The 21,163-nt window shown below is 38.3% G+C and overlaps 4 protein-coding genes across 4 annotated transcripts; 3 read left to right on the top strand and 1 right to left on the bottom strand.

Annotated features, from left to right (window-relative positions):
* The first annotated feature begins 1,033 nt into the window (after positions 1-1,033).
* On the top strand, positions 1,034-2,305 carry LOC124542557. The gene has a single exon (XM_047120495.1). It carries the CDS (start codon positions 1,034-1,036, stop codon positions 2,303-2,305), a length of 1,272 nt encoding a protein of 423 aa, XP_046976451.1.
* A 675-nt stretch (positions 2,306-2,980) lies between these two features.
* Positions 2,981-4,003, bottom strand: LOC124542409 (the record flags this gene model as incomplete). Its single annotated transcript, XM_047120363.1, has 1 exon — positions 2,981-4,003. A coding segment is annotated over exon 1 (1,023 nt), but the record flags the coding sequence as incomplete, so codon positions are not given.
* A 577-nt stretch (positions 4,004-4,580) lies between these two features.
* LOC124542388 lies at positions 4,581-5,606 on the top strand (the record flags this gene model as incomplete). Its single annotated transcript, XM_047120347.1, has 1 exon — positions 4,581-5,606. A coding segment is annotated over exon 1 (1,026 nt), but the record flags the coding sequence as incomplete, so codon positions are not given.
* A 9,214-nt stretch (positions 5,607-14,820) lies between these two features.
* On the top strand, positions 14,821-15,770 carry LOC124542778. The gene has a single exon (XM_047120670.1). It carries the CDS (start codon positions 15,033-15,035, stop codon positions 15,768-15,770), a length of 738 nt encoding a protein of 245 aa, XP_046976626.1. The 5' UTR covers positions 14,821-15,032.
* The last annotated feature ends 5,393 nt before the right edge of the window (positions 15,771-21,163 follow it).

The following is a 21,163-nucleotide window of genomic DNA, read 5'->3' as shown; positions in this document are numbered from 1 at the left end:
ATGAATCCAAATTGTTTTCTGTGAAGCAGATTGTGTCTTGAATTGTGTATTGAAATATGCTAATAATTGATTTAAAATATTTTTTTCAAATATTTTGCTGAGGGTAGGTAATATTGAGATAGGCCTATAGTTTCCTTTCATCAATGATTCGGCAACAGCTGGAGCAGAAATAAGTAACTTAGTTGTAGAAACTGGTATGTCAGCAAAAAATTGTTCAAAAACTGAAGCAACTTCCCGTTCACTATTTATGGCTTTATTATTATAATTTAAGTTTAATTCGGAGCTCCGATTACCACTTCTACCAGTTTCACAATTAATAATTTTCCAAGTCATTTTTATTTTGTTATGTGCATTCTTAATTCTATTTTTGATAGTTAAAAACTTAGCCAAAAAGCACACTTTTCTAAATAATTTTGAATAGTTAGCCACGAATCTGATGAGGTTCTTAGGGTCGGAGGCCATTATGCCCTCTAAGGACCGGAGTTAATACATTTTATAGTTCTATCTTTTATAGTTTAGGCATCATACGCAAAAAATCAACTTTTTTGGTAGATTTTTTCCTTTTTTGTCCGAAAAACCCTACCCTAGCCTATGTTATGCGGGATTAATTTAGCTTTCGAATGGTGAAAGAATTTTTAAAATATCGGTCCAGTAGTTTTTGAGCCTATTCATTACAACCAAACAAACAAAGTTTTCCTCTTTATAATATTATTATTATATTATTAGTGTAGATATGTATTATTTTGTTTATACACGTATGTATATGTTATATATAACATGTATTAATCGTATGTATGTATGTTATGTAGATATGTTATGTTTGTGTATATGTGATTTACCTAAAAGGTGTACACCTCCGAACCCCTTTCTTAGAGTATTGAATTTCCTCTATCCAAAGGTTGTCTGGAAGAGATCGCTCTTTTAGCGATAAGACCGCCTTTTGTACCGTGTTTGATATTTTGTTTTGTTGCTTCTTGTATTTTTTCTGTTTCGGTGTACAATAAAGTATATTTATCTTATCTTATCTTATCTTATGACCAGACGGCGAGCCGAGCTCGGAGTCGAACTCGTTATCGCGAAAATCTGCGATCTGGGTCTTCGGATAGCGCCGCATAAGACGGAGGCGCTATGGTTCCACAAGTGGCCGATGGGCCGGGAACCACCCCGTTCGCAGATCATTCGCGTAGGTGACTCAAACGTCCAGGTGTCCAGGTGCATGAAATACCTGGGCCTTGTCCTGGACGGTCGCTGGAGCTTTGAAGAGCACTTCAAGCTCCTAGTCCCCCGGATCGAGAAGGCAGTGGGTGCGTTGCACAGACTGCTGCCTAATCTCGGGGGACCGAGGGAGGAGATTCGCCGCCTCTATGTTGGTGTCGTTCGATCGATGGCCCTCTATGGGGCACCCGTTTGGTCACACCGACTGACGGGCACCCGCCGCTGCAAGACTAAGATCCTGAGTCTGCAGCGGAGAGTGGCCATCCGCATGGTGCGGGGATATCGCACGATATCCTTCGAGGCGGCGACCCTTCTGGCGAGCTTTCCGCCGTTGGACATCCTGGCGGAGAGGGACGCGAGGGACTACGACCAGACTCGCGCCCTCCGTCAAAGCGGCGGAAGTGCGTCCTACCCTGCCAGCGTCCTCGAAGCGCTCAGGCGGCAGAAGCAGAGAAGGGCACACACGACGTGGTACGCCCGTCTCCGCGGAGATTGGTACGCGCACAAACGCGTCGTGAGTGCGATCCTGCCAGCCTTCGAGGCCTGGATACGGCGGAAGCGACGAGTCACCTTCCGACTTACACAGGTGCTGACCGGTCACGGTTGCTTTGGAGAGTACCTGTGTAGGATCGGACGCGAGACGACGGCGGTTTGCCACCACTGCGGGGCGGACCAAGACGATGCCCAACACACGCTAGAGGCGTGTCCCGCGTGGACCGCGGAAAGGCAAGTCTTGGTCCAGCAAATCGGGCGAAATCTCTCCCTGCGAGCAGTCGAATCGGCGTGGGAGGCCGTAGTCAACTTCTGTGAGACCGTCATGGTCCAGAAGGAGACTGCGGAGCGGGCTCGGGAGAGGGCGGATCCTGCCCGGCGGAGGCGACCTGCGGGTCGCCTTCACAGCCTCCAAGCCCCAGTGCCCGGGGCGGAATCAATAGGGCAATCCCTCCGGCCGTGGGTGCGTGAGATGGGGGTCTCACGCATCCGTTTTCATACGGCCGATAGGAGGACCGCAGTCCGGTATGGCCCCGGACTGCCAATGTATGCACCAGCGAGGGGTGCGGGGAGGGCGAGACCATGTTCGCCCTCCTGAGAAGGGCTCCGCAAGCCACGAGCGGAGCAACGCACGGGAGACGCCGCGGACGTGCTGCGAAAGATCCCGTAGCCTCTCCGTTTTCCGCGCTATCGCGGCCATCGCAGGGGGTTTTTGTGAGTAAAATCTCACATAATTAATAAAATATTAATAAAATATTTTTTTAAGCAAATCTACATTCTAATTTCAGTTTTAACTGCGTGTGCCAAGGAGCTCCACGCACTGTAACTCAGTTAAAAGCACAGTGGGGCTTAATGAAAATAAAAGAAAAGAAACGCGTCACGTCTCAGCTATCTGAGACGAGGAAGGATGTTTTTGAAACTGGTGGTGGTCTGCCTCCATTTACGGAATTCTAATAGAAGACATTAGTAGTTGGCTTCCTAACGAGTTTATAGTGGATTCAAATGAATTCGACTCAGATAATGTAAATCAGGTAATTTATATTGCATATTTTTATAGTCTGTACTATATCAACCATAATCACTGTTTTGCAATTAATTAAAATATATTATTGTTTAAATAAAACTAATTATAACGGATGAATCGCGTATATTAATTATTTTTAAACATCCCGACGTTTCGAGCACTTTGCAGTGTTCGTGGTCACGGGTAGACTAAGATGACATTTGTCTATTTGAAGAACAAAGGAAATATTATTAACAACTACCGCCAACGATTTCTCAATTGATGTCTTGAGTAACGTTCCGGTTGCACGCAGAAGGCACTAACTGTATCTTTAGGTCTTGCAGTCTGTTGGATTTGGGATTTTAAATTTTTAATAAGTGGATCCCAGGTGTTAGAAAGTCTCCAACCATCTTCTCTATTGAAGTTCGGATGTTTTTGAATTTCAATAGCCTCGCGTATCATTCTAGGAATGAATCTGTGTTCTCTAGCGAGGATCTGTGGTTTATCAAATCGGATAAAATGGTTAGGTTTATCCAGAGCATGTTCACAGACTGCAGACTTTGAAGAACGCCTATTTTTGACATCTCCTATATGTTCCTTGACCCTGGTACCGATGCTTCTCTTTGTTTGGCCTATGTAAGATAAACCACACTCACATTCGAGTTTATATACTCCTGCAGTTTGTAAAGGGATATTACTCTTGATAGGTCTCAAGAACTGGCTCACTTTCTTATGAGGCTTGTAAACGGTTTTAATCGAAGCTCGCTTCAAGATGTTGCCAATCCTGTCTGTAACTCCTTTCACATACGGTAGAAATGCAGGTTGTCGCTCAACTGTGGGTGGCTTGGTACGGCTTCTGCGATGCTGGCGAGGCACGGGCAGCTTGTTCTGGTGGAGTGCAAGCTTGACCTGACGTAGCTCGTCCTCTAGGTGTTCAGCATCGCAGAGATGGTGGGCTCTCTGAAACAAAGATTTGCCAACGGTAGCTAACTGACTAGGGTGGTGGTGCGAGTCACCATTGAGGTATTTGTTGGTGTGTGTGGGTTTCCTATAAACTGTGTGACTTAATGTATTATCAGGATTCTTGATAATAAGGATATCAAGGAAAGCTAAAGAATTATTTGCCTCTAATTCCATAGTAAATTGAATGTTTTTATTTATAGAATTAAGATGTACTAAAAATGCAGATGTCAGATCACTAGGTAATATTGTGAAAGTGTCATCTACGTACCGTTTATAAAACCTAGGTGTTATTGGTCCGGAGCGAAGAGCCCTCTCCTCCAGGTCTTCCATGAATAAATCGGCGACCACGGGGGATACTGGAGAACCCATGGCTACCCCGTCAACTTGTACGTAGAATTCATCATTCCACAATAAATAACCTGATGTGAGGCAGTGATGTAACAGCTCTGCATATTCAATAGGCATGTTGTGTGTCTGTAGCTTCCTCTTAACAATTTCGATGCAGTCTTGTATGGGTAAGCATGTAAACAATGACTGGACATCAAAACTAACCATTTTCTCGTTGTTGGTTAATTTAAGGTCTTTGATTTCACCAACAAACTGGTAAGAATCCTTGACATACGCCGCAGTGTGTCCTCGGAGGGGTGATAATATCCTTGCTATGTGTTGAGCCAATCTATATGTTGGTGTATCGATTTGGCTTACAATAGGACGCAGCTTACCCATACAAGACTGCATCGAAATTGTTAAGAGGAAGCTACAGACACACAACATGCCTATTGAATATGCAGAGCTGTTACATCACTGCCTCACATCAGGTTATTTATTGTGGAATGATGAATTCTACGTACAAGTTGACGGGGTAGCCATGGGTTCTCCAGTATCCCCCGTGGTCGCCGATTTATTCATGGAAGACCTGGAGGAGAGGGCTCTTCGCTCCGGACCAATAACACCTAGGTTTTATAAACGGTACGTAGATGACACTTTCACAATATTACCTAGTGATCTGACATCTGCATTTTTAGTACATCTTAATTCTATAAATAAAAACATTCAATTTACTATGGAATTAGAGGCAAATAATTCTTTAGCTTTCCTTGATATCCTTATTATCAAGAATCCTGATAATACATTAAGTCACACAGTTTATAGGAAACCCACACACACCAACAAATACCTCAATGGTGACTCGCACCACCACCCTAGTCAGTTAGCTACCGTTGGCAAATCTTTGTTTCAGAGAGCCCACCATCTCTGCGATGCTGAACACCTAGAGGACGAGCTACGTCAGGTCAAGCTTGCACTCCACCAGAACAAGCTGCCCGTGCCTCGCCAGCATCGCAGAAGCCGTACCAAGCCACCCACAGTTGAGCGACAACCTGCATTTCTACCGTATGTGAAAGGAGTTACAGACAGGATTGGCAACATCTTGAAGCGAGCTTCGATTAAAACCGTTTACAAGCCTCATAAGAAAGTGAGCCAGTTCTTGAGACCTATCAAGAGTAATATCCCTTTACAAACTGCAGGAGTATATAAACTCGAATGTGAGTGTGGTTTATCTTACATAGGCCAAACAAAGAGAAGCATCGGTACCAGGGTCAAGGAACATATAGGAGATGTCAAAAATAGGCGTTCTTCAAAGTCTGCAGTCTGTGAACATGCTCTGGATAAACCTAACCATTTTATCCGATTTGATAAACCACAGATCCTCGCTAGAGAACACAGATTCATTCCTAGAATGATACGCGAGGCTATTGAAATTCAAAAACATCCGAACTTCAATAGAGAAGATGGTTGGAGACTTTCTAACACCTGGGATCCACTTATTAAAAATTTAAAATCCCAAATCCAACAGACTGCAAGACCTAAAGATACAGTTAGTGCCTTCTGCGTGCAACCGGAACGTTACTCAAGACATCAATTGAGAAATCGTTGGCGGTAGTTGTTAATAATATTTCCTTTGTTCTTCAAATAGACAAATGTCATCTTAGTCTACCCGTGACCACGAACACTGCAAAGTGCTCGAAACGTCGGGATGTTTAAAAATAATTAATATACGCGATTCATCCGTTATAATTAGTTTTATTTAAATGTGTAATAATCGCGAAAATTTAAGACAACATTATATATTATTGTGTACTGCAAAATTAAAATTCATCTTTACAGCACATGTTACTTCCCACTCCCTCCAGTTCAAAGTTAAATGATATGGTAAGTGTAATGGAGAATGTTACTAGGTATGCCAAATCACTTGAATTTTTCTCAGTAAAGCCTGTATGCATACAAATACACTAGTTTTTGTTTTAGTCAAAAATACCTAGTAGTTTTGTTTTTATAGGCATTCAAAGTTTCGAAAAATATCGAGTCCCGCTAACAGCCGCGCGAGTGCTGTGACGTCATTTCACAACACGCCGCGCGGGAAGCGTGCCGCTAGTATCATTTTTTATTATAACTCGGTTCCCTATCGAGATACGAATTTTTTTATTGAATACTTTTTTTACTTTTTGTACGACCTACAATGATGGTCCTATACATTTTTCATGTATCGATCATCGTTATCGAGATTTCGATAAAAAATACACGAATTTTGGCAGAAAAAAATAGTTTTTCGCTATTAAAATCAAAATAAACTTTATTCAAGTAGGTTTTTACAAGCACTTTTGAATCGTCATTTAACAATTAATTGAATCTACCACCAAGTAAATTCTACCGAGAAGAACCGGCAAGAAACTCAGTAGTTACACTTTTTCAACATTTAAAAAATACAATCATATTAGTAAATACAATTATATACATATGTATGTAATGTATCCTGCCTGGAAACAGGTATTAATTCCAAGCTTTTTTATCATCTACTAAATGGTGTATCGAATAATATGCCTTTTTTAGCAAGTTATTTTTTATAAACGATGTGAATTTGTTAGGCAGTTTCCTTTTTTCTCGTGAAAGGTATCGAAAAATTACTGTAATGAAAATTATAGTGTGTTTTTTCGTAATAAAATTCGTAATATTTACAAAAAATAATAATTACACGTGGTCATTTTTGTGACACGTTTTTCGTCTTTTTCATTAACTCGCTAATAGAAAATTGACATTAGTTGGAGTTTTTTTTTGATTATTCAGTCGCGCGCGCACATCTGTACGCAACGGGTGTGTGCGACTAGTGTCACGTAACGTAGTTGCAGCGGACTCGCTGTATGGAGCGAATACAATGAAGTTAAAATGTAATTCGTGTAATATTGTGATCTCGGAGCTTTTAGCCTACTTACAATGTAAGCTGTCGATTGCTGATGAAGAAACGTTAGTAAGGATTAGTGTATCGACGTTTTCACCAGAACAAATTGAAGAAGCAAGTTCGTTACTGGTTGAATCTATTCCTATCGAGCATCGTAAAACGAGCAGGAAAGGGAAAGGAAAGGAGGCGCGAACTATGTATGACATAATTAGTCTTCTCAAGAGAACAGAAACAGACATTCTACCGGTATATGTGGCACCTTGAAATTTTGTCCCCAATCGGAGTCGATCTACTGGATATCTCGAAACTTTTGAAGGATTTAACGATGGTGCAAGCCGAAATTAAAAATATAAAAGCTTCACACGTGACCCAAGACCAGCTACGGGAGGTGAGAAAAGAATGCTTGGGTGCGAAGTCAGCTTCACCGCCGTTTTCAGCTGTTAAAGTCAACACGCGAACTACGTCACGAAAATTAAGTACCTTAGAATTGTGTAATGAAATTAAATTCTGTAATTATTTGTGTAAAAATGTAACTCACAATATATATATAGATAAGCTTTATAGTGACATTATATATGTCGGCGCGAAACCACGAATTTAAGAAAAACACGTGTCCAGAAATAATTATTTTAATAATTTAAAACTGTTTCTTTGTTGAATTAATAATTTATAATGAATTTGAAATGTTAAATTCGTCTGAAACATTTTAGTGTTTGTAAACAGCTGTTATGTTGATCGAATAAGTCTACCCACCTATTTTTGTTATAAAAGATCAAGCACCCGCCGGTATCGACAGACTTGGTCGAGCCGTCGGAGCGATCGGACCGTCTCATATTGGAATAAATCAGAGAGGATTATTTCCTGAGTTTTATTTCATATAACCGAAAATGGTTAAAGATCGAAACTCTGACAATGGTAACGTCAGCTATGCTGACATCATGTTTTTTAAAAAACGGGCTCGGACATGCCTGCTCCGTTATATATATTTTAACTAATGCCGCCTCGGAGTCTAGCCGCACAAACAGGTGTTTTAGGAAGCGGCCGGTGGTTGGATGGAACAGACATGTACGCGAGGTTCATAGGGAGGCTAGATCTGCGTTTTTAGTTTGGGTATGGTTCGGTAAGCCAATGATAGGTCATGTGTATGAGGAAATGCAAAGTAGTCGGAGTGTTTTCAAGTCCCGTTTAAAGTGGTGCCAAAACAACGCCGAGCAGATAAAAATGGATATCCTGGCTTCGCATCATTCCAAGCACGACTTTAGACAATTCTGGAAGGCTACTAATAAATTTAATAGTAGGGTGAGTCTTCCTGTGAGCGTCGAGGGCATTAGCGAACATGGTCTCATTGCTAATACGTTTAGAGATCATTTTGCTGTAAAGTCACCGTTGGGTTCTTCACAGTCGGAGATAGGGGAAGCATCGAGTGACCAGGAAATCGGAATTTGTTTTACATCTGAGTTCAACTCTGATGAAAACTATGGTCGTGCCTATTGTGAAGAACAAAACGGGTGATATCTCTGACAAGTCCAATTACAGGCCGATTTCTCTTGCTACGGTTACAGCTAAGGTGCTTGATGGTCTGCTTAATATACAACTTAACAATTACATTAAACCACATGACAATCAGTTCGGATTCAGGCCGGGACTATCCACTGAGTCTGCCATTTTGTGTCTCAAGCAAACTGTCAGGTACTATACGCAGCGAAAAACACCTGTTTATGCATGTTTTCTCGACCTATCCAATGCTTTCGACTTGGTACATTATGATATCCTGTGGAAAAAGATGCGGGATACTGGTATTCCGAAAGTAGTAAACAGTATCTTTAAATTTTGGTATAGAAACCAGTCGAACGTCGTGCGATGGTCAAATAGTTTCTCGTCCCCGTACAGGTTGGAATGCGGCGTGAGACAGGGCGGATTAACTTCACCTAAGCTCTTTAACCTGTACATTAACGCATTAATAGAGGAGCTCAGTAGCACGCGTGCCGGATGCCATATTGATGGAGTAAATATCAACAATATCAGTTACGCAGACGACATGGTGCTGCTGAGTGCTTGGGCGTGTGGGATAGGGAAACTGTTAGACATATGCATGAACTACGCTCGCAATCATGGTCTTGTCTATAATGTACGTAAAAGCGAGTGTATGGTCTTCAAGGCTAAGGTAAAAGTACTGCCCTCAACTATACCGTCGATAAAACTAGACGGCGCCCCATTGAACAGGGTAAATCAATTTAAATATCTAGGGCATGTGCTATCCTTTGACCTGAAGGACGATGCAGATATCGAGCGAGAACGCAGGGTTTTGTCTGTTAGAGCGAACATGATCGCACGCAGGTTTGCTCGTTGTACTACACCTGTTAAAATAACTCTTTTTAGAGCCTTCTGTACATCCTTCTACACGAGCAGCCTGTGGATTGATTATTCGCAAAAACAGTACAACGCCTTACGTGTGCAGTACAACAACGCTTTTAGGTTGCTGATGGGGTTGCCTCGATTCTGCAGCGCGTCTGGGATGTTCGCCGAGGCGAATGTGGACTGCTTTTACGCAACCATGCGTAAACGGTGTACATCACTGGTGCGTAGGGTTCGAGCCAGTTTTAACAGCATCCTTTAGGCGTTTTCTGACAGGGTGATTGTCATTTAAATAAAACTAGTTATTACGGATTTTAATCGCGTATATTAATTATTTTGGACATCCCGACGTTTCGAGCACTTTACAGCGTTCGTGGTCACGGGTAGACTAAGGTGACATTTGTCTATTTGAAGAACAAAGGAAATATTATTAACAACTACCGCCAACGATTTCTCAATTGGTATCTTGAGTAACGTTCTGGTTGCACGCAGAAGGCACTGACTGTATCTTTAGGTCTTGCAGTTTGTTGGATTTGAGATTTTAAATTTTAAATAAGTGGATCCCAGGTGTTAGAAAGTCTCCAACCATCTTCTCTATTGAAGTTCGGATGTTTTTGAATTTCAATAGCCTCGCATATCATTCTAGGAATGAATCTGTGTTCTTTAGCGAGGATCTGTGGTTTATCAAATCGGATAAAATGGTTCGGTTTATCCAGAGCATGTTCACAGACTGCAGACTTTGAAGAACGCCTATTTTTGACATCTCCTATGTGTTCCTTGACCCTGGTACCGATACTTTTCTTTGTTTGGCCTATGTAAGATAAACCACACTTACATTCGAGTTTATATACTCCTGCAGTTTGTAAAGGAATATTACTCTTGATAGGTCTCAAGAACTGGCTTACTTTCTTATGAGGCTTGTAAACGGTTTTAATCGAAGCTCGCTTCAAGATGTTGCCAATCCTGTCTGTAACTCCCTTCACATATGGTAGAAATGCAGGTTGTCGCTCAACTGTGGGTGGCTTGATACAGCTTCTGCGATGCTGGCGAGGCACGGGCAGCTTGTTCTGGTGGAGTGCAAGCTTGACCTGACGTAGCTCGTCCTCTAGGTGTTCAGCATCGCAGAGATGGTGGGCTCTCTGAAACAAAGATTTCCCAACGGTAGCTAACTGGCTAGGATGGTGGTGCGAGTCACCATTGAGGTATTTGTTGGTGTTTGTGAGTTTCCTATAAACTGTGTGACTTAATGTATTGTCAGGATTCTTGATAATAAGAATGTCAAGGAAAGCTAAAGAATTATTTGCCTCTAATTCCATAGTAAATTGAATGTTTTTATTTATAGAATTAAGATGTACTAAAAATGCAGATGTCAGATCACTAGGTAATATTGTGAAAGTGTCATCTACGTACCGTTTAAAAAACCTAGGTGTTATTGGTCCGGAGCGAAGAGCCCTCTCCTCCAGGTCTTCCATGAATAAATCGGCGACCACGGGGGATACTGGCGAACCCATGGCTACCCCGTCAACTTGTACATAGAATTCATCATTCAACAATAAATAACCAGATGTGAGGCAGTGATGTAACAGCTCTGCATATATATACATAAATACTTTTAAAAATGTCCAATCCAAATACTATGAAATCATGTGTTTTGCTTAAATGTAAAAATACAACTACCCATTCGCCGGAAAAATTGTATTTTATAGTTCCAAAAGATGTGAAAACGCGAAAAAAAAATATTTTAAAGTACTAGTTCACGACCATTATTAACTTTGAACTTGGGCGAGTTTGAATTTATACGTGTCGGTAATTTAAATTAAAGCAACTCGCGTTACCGATGCGCATACTGCGCTGGCAGGGTCGCCATATAAGGACGAGGGAAATGAAACGCTCGAATGTTGATATAAGACTACTTTATTAACGTTACTGGTGTGGGTTTTATATTAGGACGGCACTAAACATGTGTATATCTAGATGGATACCACAACGGAATCTGTAGCCATTTGGACGTGCTCAACCAGTCGATCAGTTTCGGCATTACCGCTATGGGACCTATAAAGGCGCGTATAGATTCGCGGATGGTCATCGCAGTCTACACGCAGCCAGATAATCGATAGGTCCTTTCCTTCAAGGCTGCCGAGGCGTCGAGAACAGATATCATCTCTGACGTAAACGCATACCCCAGTTCGTGCTACAAAGGAATGTTCCAATTTGTACCCAGGGTACGAAAGAAAAGTTGTGTATCGGCAGGAGAAGATATCTGGGTCTCGGTTAGAAAGAGCAAGGCCGGCTTCGCCGTTTCCAGATGGTGGTGAACGGCGTTGAGGTTGGAGTTGCCTTATGATGCCTGCTCCGCTTGCCCCGAGCAGTGGCGAGCGCAAAATTACCCCCCCCCCCAGAATTCGGAGGGCAGCCTGGGCATCCCTGCTCAGGTGGTGTGCGTCTTGAGCATGGATTGTTGGAATAATACAAAAACTCCAATACTTTATCTCTCCTGAAGTGGTTCACAATCAAAACTGGTGCAGGATTGATTATTTTGTTCGATCCTTCCAATTCGACGATTCGAGTAAGAATGCCAATTTCTAGGCTTACTCCTAGTATTTAGTGTTTACACGCCCGTCCTCCGACTGTAGCAACATCCGGTTTTCATTTATTTTAAAAAAACAATTTAGTTTAGTCAAAACAGAATGTTGACAATCAACGTAAATTGTAACAACTATTTAAATCGAATTATTTAAGCTGGTAATACTTTTATACATTAAAACAATAAAATATGATCATATTAATATAAATATGTTAACAGCTCGCCCATCAGACTTCCGGTATGTCCCCGTACCAACAAATATAAACAATTTGAATTAAATTATATAGGTATATGTAGGTAATACACGATACAAGAATATGTTTCTATACAATACTATACAATAACTTCTTCATTTAAGTAGGCGAAATTATGGGAAATAGATCTTACTCTTTATATTTTTAACTATCGTCAGTATCACTATCGTCCTCTTTACTATCTGTGGCAGTCTCCAGTTGAGTGCTGAGAGTTAACCAGGGGGATATTTTATCCACCGCTACAATAGTTTCATATCGGCGATTTTTTTCTTCGTTATGGGAGGGTCTTCTATCAAAAATCTATCATTTGGCAGAATTTTAGCAATCCTATAAGGCCCTTGGTATTTAGCTAAAAGTTTTTTTGATTTTCCATTGTTACTATTAATGACTCTTTCAACTTTCACTAAGTCCCCTACTCTATAATTCGGCGCTGGTTTCATTTTTTCATCAAAACGACTTTTATCCTTTATTTGTTGTATTTTTATACGGTCTCCGCTCTCCTTCCTCATGTTTTGTATTTCTTCAGATGACGCAATTATATTCGTATCTTCCAAAACGTCATTTAATATCGATTCGGATATATTCATAAACTTATAACCAAAAAGAAGGTCACAAGGACTTTTTTGTGTTGTCCTATTTATTGTTGTATTAAGTCCTATTTGTATCTCAGGTACAAATTCATCCCATGTTCTTTCATCTCTTCCATGTGATTTTGTAGCTAGCGCGTCTAATATTGTCCTATTGTATCTTTCACTTGGCCATTTGATCTTGGCGTTGCAACGGCGTTTAAAATCAAAATCAAAATCAAAATCAAAATAAACTTTATTCAAGTAGGCTTTTATAAGCACTTTTGAATCGTCATTTTACAATTAAGTGAAGCTACCACCGGTTCGGAAATTAGATTCTACCGAGAAGAACCGGCAAGAAACTCAGTAGTTACTCTTTTTTAACATTTAAAAAATACAGCGTCATGTTAATTAAATACAATTATTTCAATTAATGTATCCTGCTTGGAAGTCAACAGGTATTAACTCCACGCTTTTTTATCATCTACAAAATCTTGTATCGAATAGTATGCTTTTTCTACCAATGTATTTTTAACAAACGATTTGAATTTACTAAACGGCAAAGTTAAAAATTTCTGCGGAATTTTATTATAGAAACGGATACCTTGCCCCAAGAAGGATCCATTGACTTTGCGGAGTCGGAAACTTGGCGTTATAAGTTTATCCTTACTTCTAGTGCATATACATTGATTATCACTGATTTTATCAAAGTGATCAATGTTACTGTGAATATACATGATATTGTTGTAAATATATTGCGACGCAACAGTAAGTATTCCTACTCTGTTAAAAACATCCCGAAGAGAGTCTCTAGCTCCAAGATTATAAATAAACCGAATTGCTCTCTTTTGTAAAATAAAGACAGATTCAATATCTGCAGCGTTACCCCAAAGTAATATGCCATATGACATAATACTGTGAAAATAACCAAAATAAACTAAACGAGCGGTATCAATATCAGTTAGTTGTCTAACTTTTCTAACCGCGTATGTTGCGGAGCTGAGTCTTCCTGTTAGGGATGATAAATGAGAAGTCCACTAAAGTCTGGAATCCAATTCTATTCCTAAAAACACCGTAGTATCAGCTACTTCAAGACGGTCACCATTTAAAGATATATTATAATTTTGCTTGCTAACATTAGGTAGGGTAAAAACTACACATTTTGTTTTTTGAGCATTCAAAACTAAATTATTTACCGTAAACCAATTGTGTATCTGTGATAATGCACCGTTCACATCGTCATAGTCATTTTTTTTCCTGTCAACCTTAAAAATCAGCGATGTATCGTCAGCAAACAACACTATATCACAAATACCCTTAACATAGAAAGGAAGATCATTTATATTCCCGTATCAGTTGTCGAGCGACCTCTTCTAAAACCGAATTGCTCACCATGAAAAATAGCATTTCGGTAAATGGACGAGAAGTTGATTTAAAATATTTTTTTCGAAAATTTTACTTAAGGATGGGAGTATTGAAATAGGCCTGTAATTACCGGGATCGCTTCTGTTTCCAGTTTTAAAAAGTGGTAAAACTTTACTACATTTTAACAAGTTAGGAAATGAACCCGTGTCCAAACTCTTGTTAAAAATTACTGCTATATACGGAGCAATATCGTATATGATGTTATTAAAAAATTTTACCGAAATGCCCCATATGTCGTTAGTTTTTTTAATATTTACAGTTTTAAATACTTTTATGACATCTATTGCAGAAACCGTTTCAAATGAAAAATCAATAACGCATTTAGAAACACTATTATTTAATAACCTAGCTGCATTTGATGTAGATGATTTTAAATGAAATGTTATTTTATGGGGTACTTTATCAAAAAATTATTCAAATAAATTAGCAACCTTTAATTCAGAACTCGTGTATCTACTACCTGTGTTCAATTCTATTGGTATCATTTCCTTTTTGGGTTTTCCACTAACACTACTAATAACATCCCATGTGGCTTTAATTCTATTATCAGAATTCAGGATTTTTTTCTTTAAATATAAGGACTTAGCAGAAATGCATACTGTTTTAAAAATTTTGGAATATTTAATGACGTATTCTAAAAAGGCTACGCTTCGATTCCACCGCCTCATATCATATAAGTCGTATAATTTATTTCTACTTTTATAAATACCAACAGTAGCCCAGTCACTAAACTTTTTCGCGGGTAGGAGTGAAACTGACAACACAGCTGTTTTTGACACTCGTATTTATTTTTAAAAATTTAATTAATTTAATGCATAAATTACTTATGTGCATATAATCTTGCACCTTACTACCTACCAGCAAGTGTTTTCCTTTTGATTTACACTTTAATTCACAATAAAAGTCATTACCAACTAAAACCACCACATCACTCACAACAATGGATGCCATGAAGGACTCAATTTCTGCACTGTCAGACATGTTCAACGCCAGAATGTCTGAATTCCAAAGGGAGTTAAACAAAGGAAATTCACCAGCTTCCACTGCAACACTATCCTCAGATTTTTCAGCTTTTAAAACCTTTATCGTCACGGCACTGAACACACTTCAGCGTCAGGTTGAATTTCTTGGCAGAGAAATTGATCGGCTAGAGATGAGACGCAGAAGGAAGATGTTGTTACTCCATGGGCTGCCGGAAGACAAATCTGAGGACACTTCGGCTCGTGTTACCACCGTTGTAGCGGACCATCTCAACCTTGGAAATTTCTCTAGCAATAGCATCAAGGCATCTTATAGGTTGGGTCGCCCACTGGACAATAAGCCTAGACCTATAGTAATAAAATTCACTGATGCTGCTAGTCGAGATAAGGTCTGGTTCGCCAAATCCAAACTTAAGGGTACTGGATTTACACAGTCAGAATTCTTGACAAAAACCCGACACCGAGTGTTCTTAGAGGCAAGACAGCGTTTCGGCGTAAGCAATTGCTGGACACGGGATGGCTGCATCCACATTGTAACTCCGGATGGTGTGCACCACAGGGCTGAGTGCATACCCGATCTTGATTGCATCTCCAATTCGTCATCCTCTCAAAAATCTCCACCACCAGTGAAGACTGCAGCATCCAGAGTTGATCAAAAAGTGATTTCTCCTCGTACCAAACGAGTGGTAAAAAAATAAGTGATTACCATTTTATTTAAATCAGTTCTTATTTTAATTCTTATTAGTCGTTCCTCATGTATTCTTCATTTGTGATGGCACCTTATTAATTATTTGCCGATTACAACAATATTAATTAATTCCACAACGTACCCACATTTACTTTCTTAATATGTATGTTTTTGTTTTAATATAACTTTTTATTAGGTACATTATGCGAGAACATTGTTTATATCTTTGACAATGATAGCCTGACATGCAGAACGGGTTGCCAGTTGCTATACGTTCGGAAATAACTATTACTTAGTATAAATAATAGATAGTTATTTAATTAGATTGTCTCATATTTATTTATTTATTTATTTATTTAATTAGATATCTATCTAGATATTTAATTAGATATTAGATTTTTTACATTAGATTTTATTATAGTGCAATTAATAATTTTTCGGTTGCTTTTATGACGTAGTGATTTTACTTTTTACTTTATGATTAGTTATTATCATTTTTTTTTTTTCTCGTTGTAAGATTTTTGTAAGATGTATTTGCTGTCATTGTCTTATTATAAATTGTTGGTTTTTTAGGGTATAAAGTGTAAAGCTTTCTTTTTTCATACGCTGGCGGGTGTATGGACGACATATAGATTAGACCTCATTTATATTAATCTTAGTTTATTTTCGTTTTAATTACATTTATATTTATTTATTCATTTTTTTTTTATTTTTTACACACATATTATATACTTTTCTTTATATATATATATATATATATATATATATATATATATTTATATTTATTATGACAAGCGACAATAACGACATCTATCATTCTTTTTCTTCTTCGACTGGTGTGATCAGTGATGATTTAAGTTTTCACAGTATTCCTTCCCTCTCCGAAACTCTTGATTCCCAATTCCATGATCTACCAAAAACCTTTAACATCATCCATATCAATGCGCAAAGTATCCCTGCTCATTATCCCGATATGTTATCTTCATTCCATAATAAAAACATTCACGCTATTTTAGTATCAGAATCTTGGCTGAAACCTTGTCTACCCTCAACTTCCTACTCTCTTCCTGGTTTCCATCTTATCCGCAATGATCGTATTGGCCGAACAGGGGGTGGTGTTGCAATTTACTTGCGACCCCATATCCCCTTTACCATTATTAACACTTCCGTCTCATGTGACGGTCATGGCCCCGAACATCTTTTCATTGAGATCATATTCTCTCACACAAAACTTTTATTAGGTGTTTATTATAGCCCATCACTAACTGTTGACTATTTTGGTTCCTTTGAAAATCTTCTGGAATTATATACTCCCCAATATAGTCATACAGTGTTGATGGGCGATTTTAATACTTGCCTGCTCAAGCAAGACAGCAGGTCTTCACGCCTCTGCTCTCTTGTAAACTCGGCCAATATGCATATCCTCCCCCTAAATGCTACGCATTCCTTTCCTAACTCAACTCCTTCCCTTCTTGACCTTATTCTTGTTTCCTCGCCCGATCACGTTGAGAAAAATGGACAATGTTCTGCCGATGCTTTTTCATATCACGACTTAATTTTCCTTTCTTACAAAATTAGACCCCCAAAAGCAAAGTCAAGAATTCTTCTGCAGCGCAATTTTGGTGGCATGGATCTGAACCGCTTACGTGATGATGCGGCTAAGATTGACTGGTCAGTGGTGTTTAGCACGTCTGCGGTGGATGAAAAGGTAGCTATATTTAATTCGCTTTTGACACAGCTATTTGATAAACATGCTCCGATACGACCTGTGCGTGTTAAGCATTTGCCTGCTCCTTGGCTGACCGCTGATATCAAGTTGTTACAAGACCTAAAAAATAAAGCTCGAGCAAAGTACAAACGAGATCCGACTTCAAGTAACAGGGAGATTTATAAAAAAATTCGGAATCGCTGCAACAAGGCATGTAGAGATGCACAACGACGCCATATTCACAAATCTGTCACTGAGGAAGAAGATTCCGCTAAAGTGTGGAAATTCCTTAAGTCTTTGGGAGTTGGCAAGGTTAAACAGAACCTTAATCTAAGCACGTTCGACCTTAACGAACTCAATAAATATTTCATCTCATCATCTACTATTGATAATACTACAAAATCTAATACTCTTAGTTTTCTTTCAGCCATAAATACTCCTATGACATATTCCCCTTTTAATTTCTCTCAATTATCTGAATGTGATGTTAAGAAGAACTTACTTGCTGTCAATTCTAATGCAGTGGGCTGTGACTGCCTCAGTCGTAACATGATCGTTCCCATTTGTGATCTTATTATTCCTATTTTAACCCACATTTTTAATCATTCCTTCTCATCCGGTACTTTTCCCTCCTGTTGGAAAGACGCCCAAATTATTCCTCTCCCTAAGAAGTCTAATCCATTAGCCTTTACTGATCTTCGTCCTATTTCAATTCTTCCTTTCCTGTCCAAAGTACTGGAGCGTCTTGTCCATCAACAATTATCCTTGTTCCTTTCATCGAATAATCTCCTAAATCCACTCCAATCCGGCTTCCGCAAGGGTCATAGTACGACCACTGCTCTTGTTAAAATTACAGATGACATTAGACTTGCAATGGATAATCAAAGGCTTACGGTGTTAACATTGCTTGACTTTAGCAATGCCTTTAACACAGTGGACATTGATATTCTCTTGGCCATCCTACGTTCTCTTAACATATCTCCATCAGTAATTGATTGGTTTCGTAGTTACTTGTACGGGCGCCGGCAGCGGTTGCGTGTCCAGGATTCATATTCAAACTGGTCTTACGTAACTGCTGGCGTCCCACAAGGTGGCGTGTAATAAGCTCAAGTGGCTTCCAATTCGCTTTCGCAGGAATACGCATATCCTTTCCTTACTTTACTGTGTACTTTTTCATCCTGACACACCTTTTTACCTTAAAGAGCGCTTTGAGTTCCTCTGTGATACCCATGAACGTTCCCTCCGATCCAACAATACCCTTACCTTAAAAACCCCCTCTCACTCATCTTCCTTCTATTCCAATTCCTTCACAGTAAAAGCAGTACGCCTTTGGAACTCCCTTCCTATTAGCATTAGAAAAGCGCAATCCCACACCTGTTTCAAAAAATACTTAAAAGAACATTACTTGTCGCTTAATACGTCATAACTTATTTTACACTTTTGTTAATATGTATGTATATGTATATGATATGTATATGTATATGTATATGTATATGTATATGTATATGTATATGTATATGTATATGTATATGTATATGTATATGTATATGTATATGTATATGTATATATGTGTATGTGTATGTATGTGCATGTGTATGTATGTATATATTTCATTTATATCTATTATTATATATTTATATATTTTTTCCATATTGATATATATTGATTCGCATGTAATATATTTTAGTCAATTAATTTATAACTTTTGTACGCCTCCAAACCGCTTCCATTTATTTTTTCAGTCCTATGCCCAAAGGTTGTCTGGAAGAAATTGCTACCGTAGCGATAAGACCGCCTTTGTACATCTACTCAACATCTTACCCATTTGCCTTGTTTTTTATTATTGGTGTACAATAAAGAGTATTTATTATTATTATTATTATTATTAAACTTTAATTTTGTGTTACTATAACATGATTTCATTTTAAATATATTGTTAAATTCTTTTAGTATTACTTCAAAAAATGAATTATAAAGCTCATTTGGATCCTGTGTCGTAAGATCTAGATTAGACAAATTATACGCCACAATATCTTTAAAACAATGTAATTTGTTAGCCGTTATTGGCCTGTATGTTATTTTTTTTAAATGATTTATTTCTTTGTGTTTTAATGAAAACTTCTGACCACAATGGTCAGAAGTTAAATTATTTATAATTGATACTTCATATATTTCACAGTCACAGAACACATTATCAATACACGTAGAAGTGCCGTCGGTTATTCGCGTCGGTTCATTAACTCTATGAGTTAAATTAAATGACATAAACAAGGCGACCAACCGAACACTTAACGTAGTTTCTTTAAGTAAGTCGATGTTAAAGTCCCCACATACAATTATATATTTATTAGTTTTACATAGCTTTTTAAGAATGTCCTCCATAGTGGTTTCAAACAAATAATAATCTCCCGATGGGGGCCGGTACACGCAGACTATAATGTACTGTGGAAATTCCACGCAGGATAGTTCGATAGTACGTTCGATAGAGAGGGCCACAATATCTTTTCGAGATTTACAAACGATATCATTCCGTACTAATATTAATGAGCCACCACGAATAGCACTCCCTCTTACGAACGCACTTGACAATTTAAAGTTTGAAATATTAAATATGTCAAATTTTTTAACCCAATGTTCTGTGAAACAAAATACATGTATTTTATAACACTCCGAAAATAATTCTATTTCATGATCTTTGCCACCTATGCCCTGTATATTTTGATGTATAATATTTAAGTAAGAGGGCGCAGATGTTGTCGTTTTATTTAGTTTAAACTATTAATTTGAGTATTTTGAATATTGTCGGTGTTAATATAAATTAAATTATTATTTTTATTATACATATGATCCTTGGTAACATTACTTGTAAAATAATTTTTGATATTGTAGGCAATTAGGTTACCAATTTGTCTTTTCGATTTCATTGGTAGGTACATAGTATCCTCTGTCCACTTAAATCTATGAATGAATTTATTAATGTCAAATAACATTAAATCATTACTGCAATGTCGAGTCAAATTATATAGACATAGGTTTAAGTCATAAATATGTAAATTCTGTGCATCTGTCAAGGTATGTGAATATGGAAATAAACTAATTATAAATTTGCATTTCTTTTGATTTTGGATTTCAATTAATAATTTAATATCCTTCTTTAAACTCTTTTTGTTTAGAGACAAACTGTCACCATGCATTAATACTACTACATTATTAGAACCCAGATGCATAGAATTTATTTTATTTATTTGATATTGATAGGTTGCCCCGGGTGAGCATGTGTTAAATACATTTTTTACTTCACTTTTAATTATTGAGCCAAAGCCCTGTCCTAACTTATCCGATACTACAATAACATCTTTATTTACTTCTAACCCCAGTTTATTATGGTTATGGATCCCTGGTGCACATTGACTCAATTTGATAGGTGATACTTTGGTATTATTACTAATGGGAGGAACCAACTAATTTTCCTGAGTATGCATACAGTTACATTTATTCGATAAGGATTCAAATTTTTATAAGTTGGAGGTGCATAGCTCAAGAAGATTGTTGGCTGTGTGTATGTGTTCCTCTATCTGTTTTTGAGCCAATTCATATTTTTTATTAACAAAATCTAAAGATCTTTGTAGGCTAGAAATTTCTAATTGCAGTTGTTCAATGTCATTTTCATATATTATTTTATTATTCTGCAATTT

Source organism: Vanessa cardui, chromosome W, assembly GCF_905220365.1.
Source record: "Vanessa cardui chromosome W, ilVanCard2.1, whole genome shotgun sequence".
Taxonomy (NCBI): Eukaryota; Metazoa; Arthropoda; class Insecta; order Lepidoptera; family Nymphalidae; genus Vanessa; species Vanessa cardui.
This window is presented reverse-complemented; position numbering and strand designations above follow the sequence as displayed.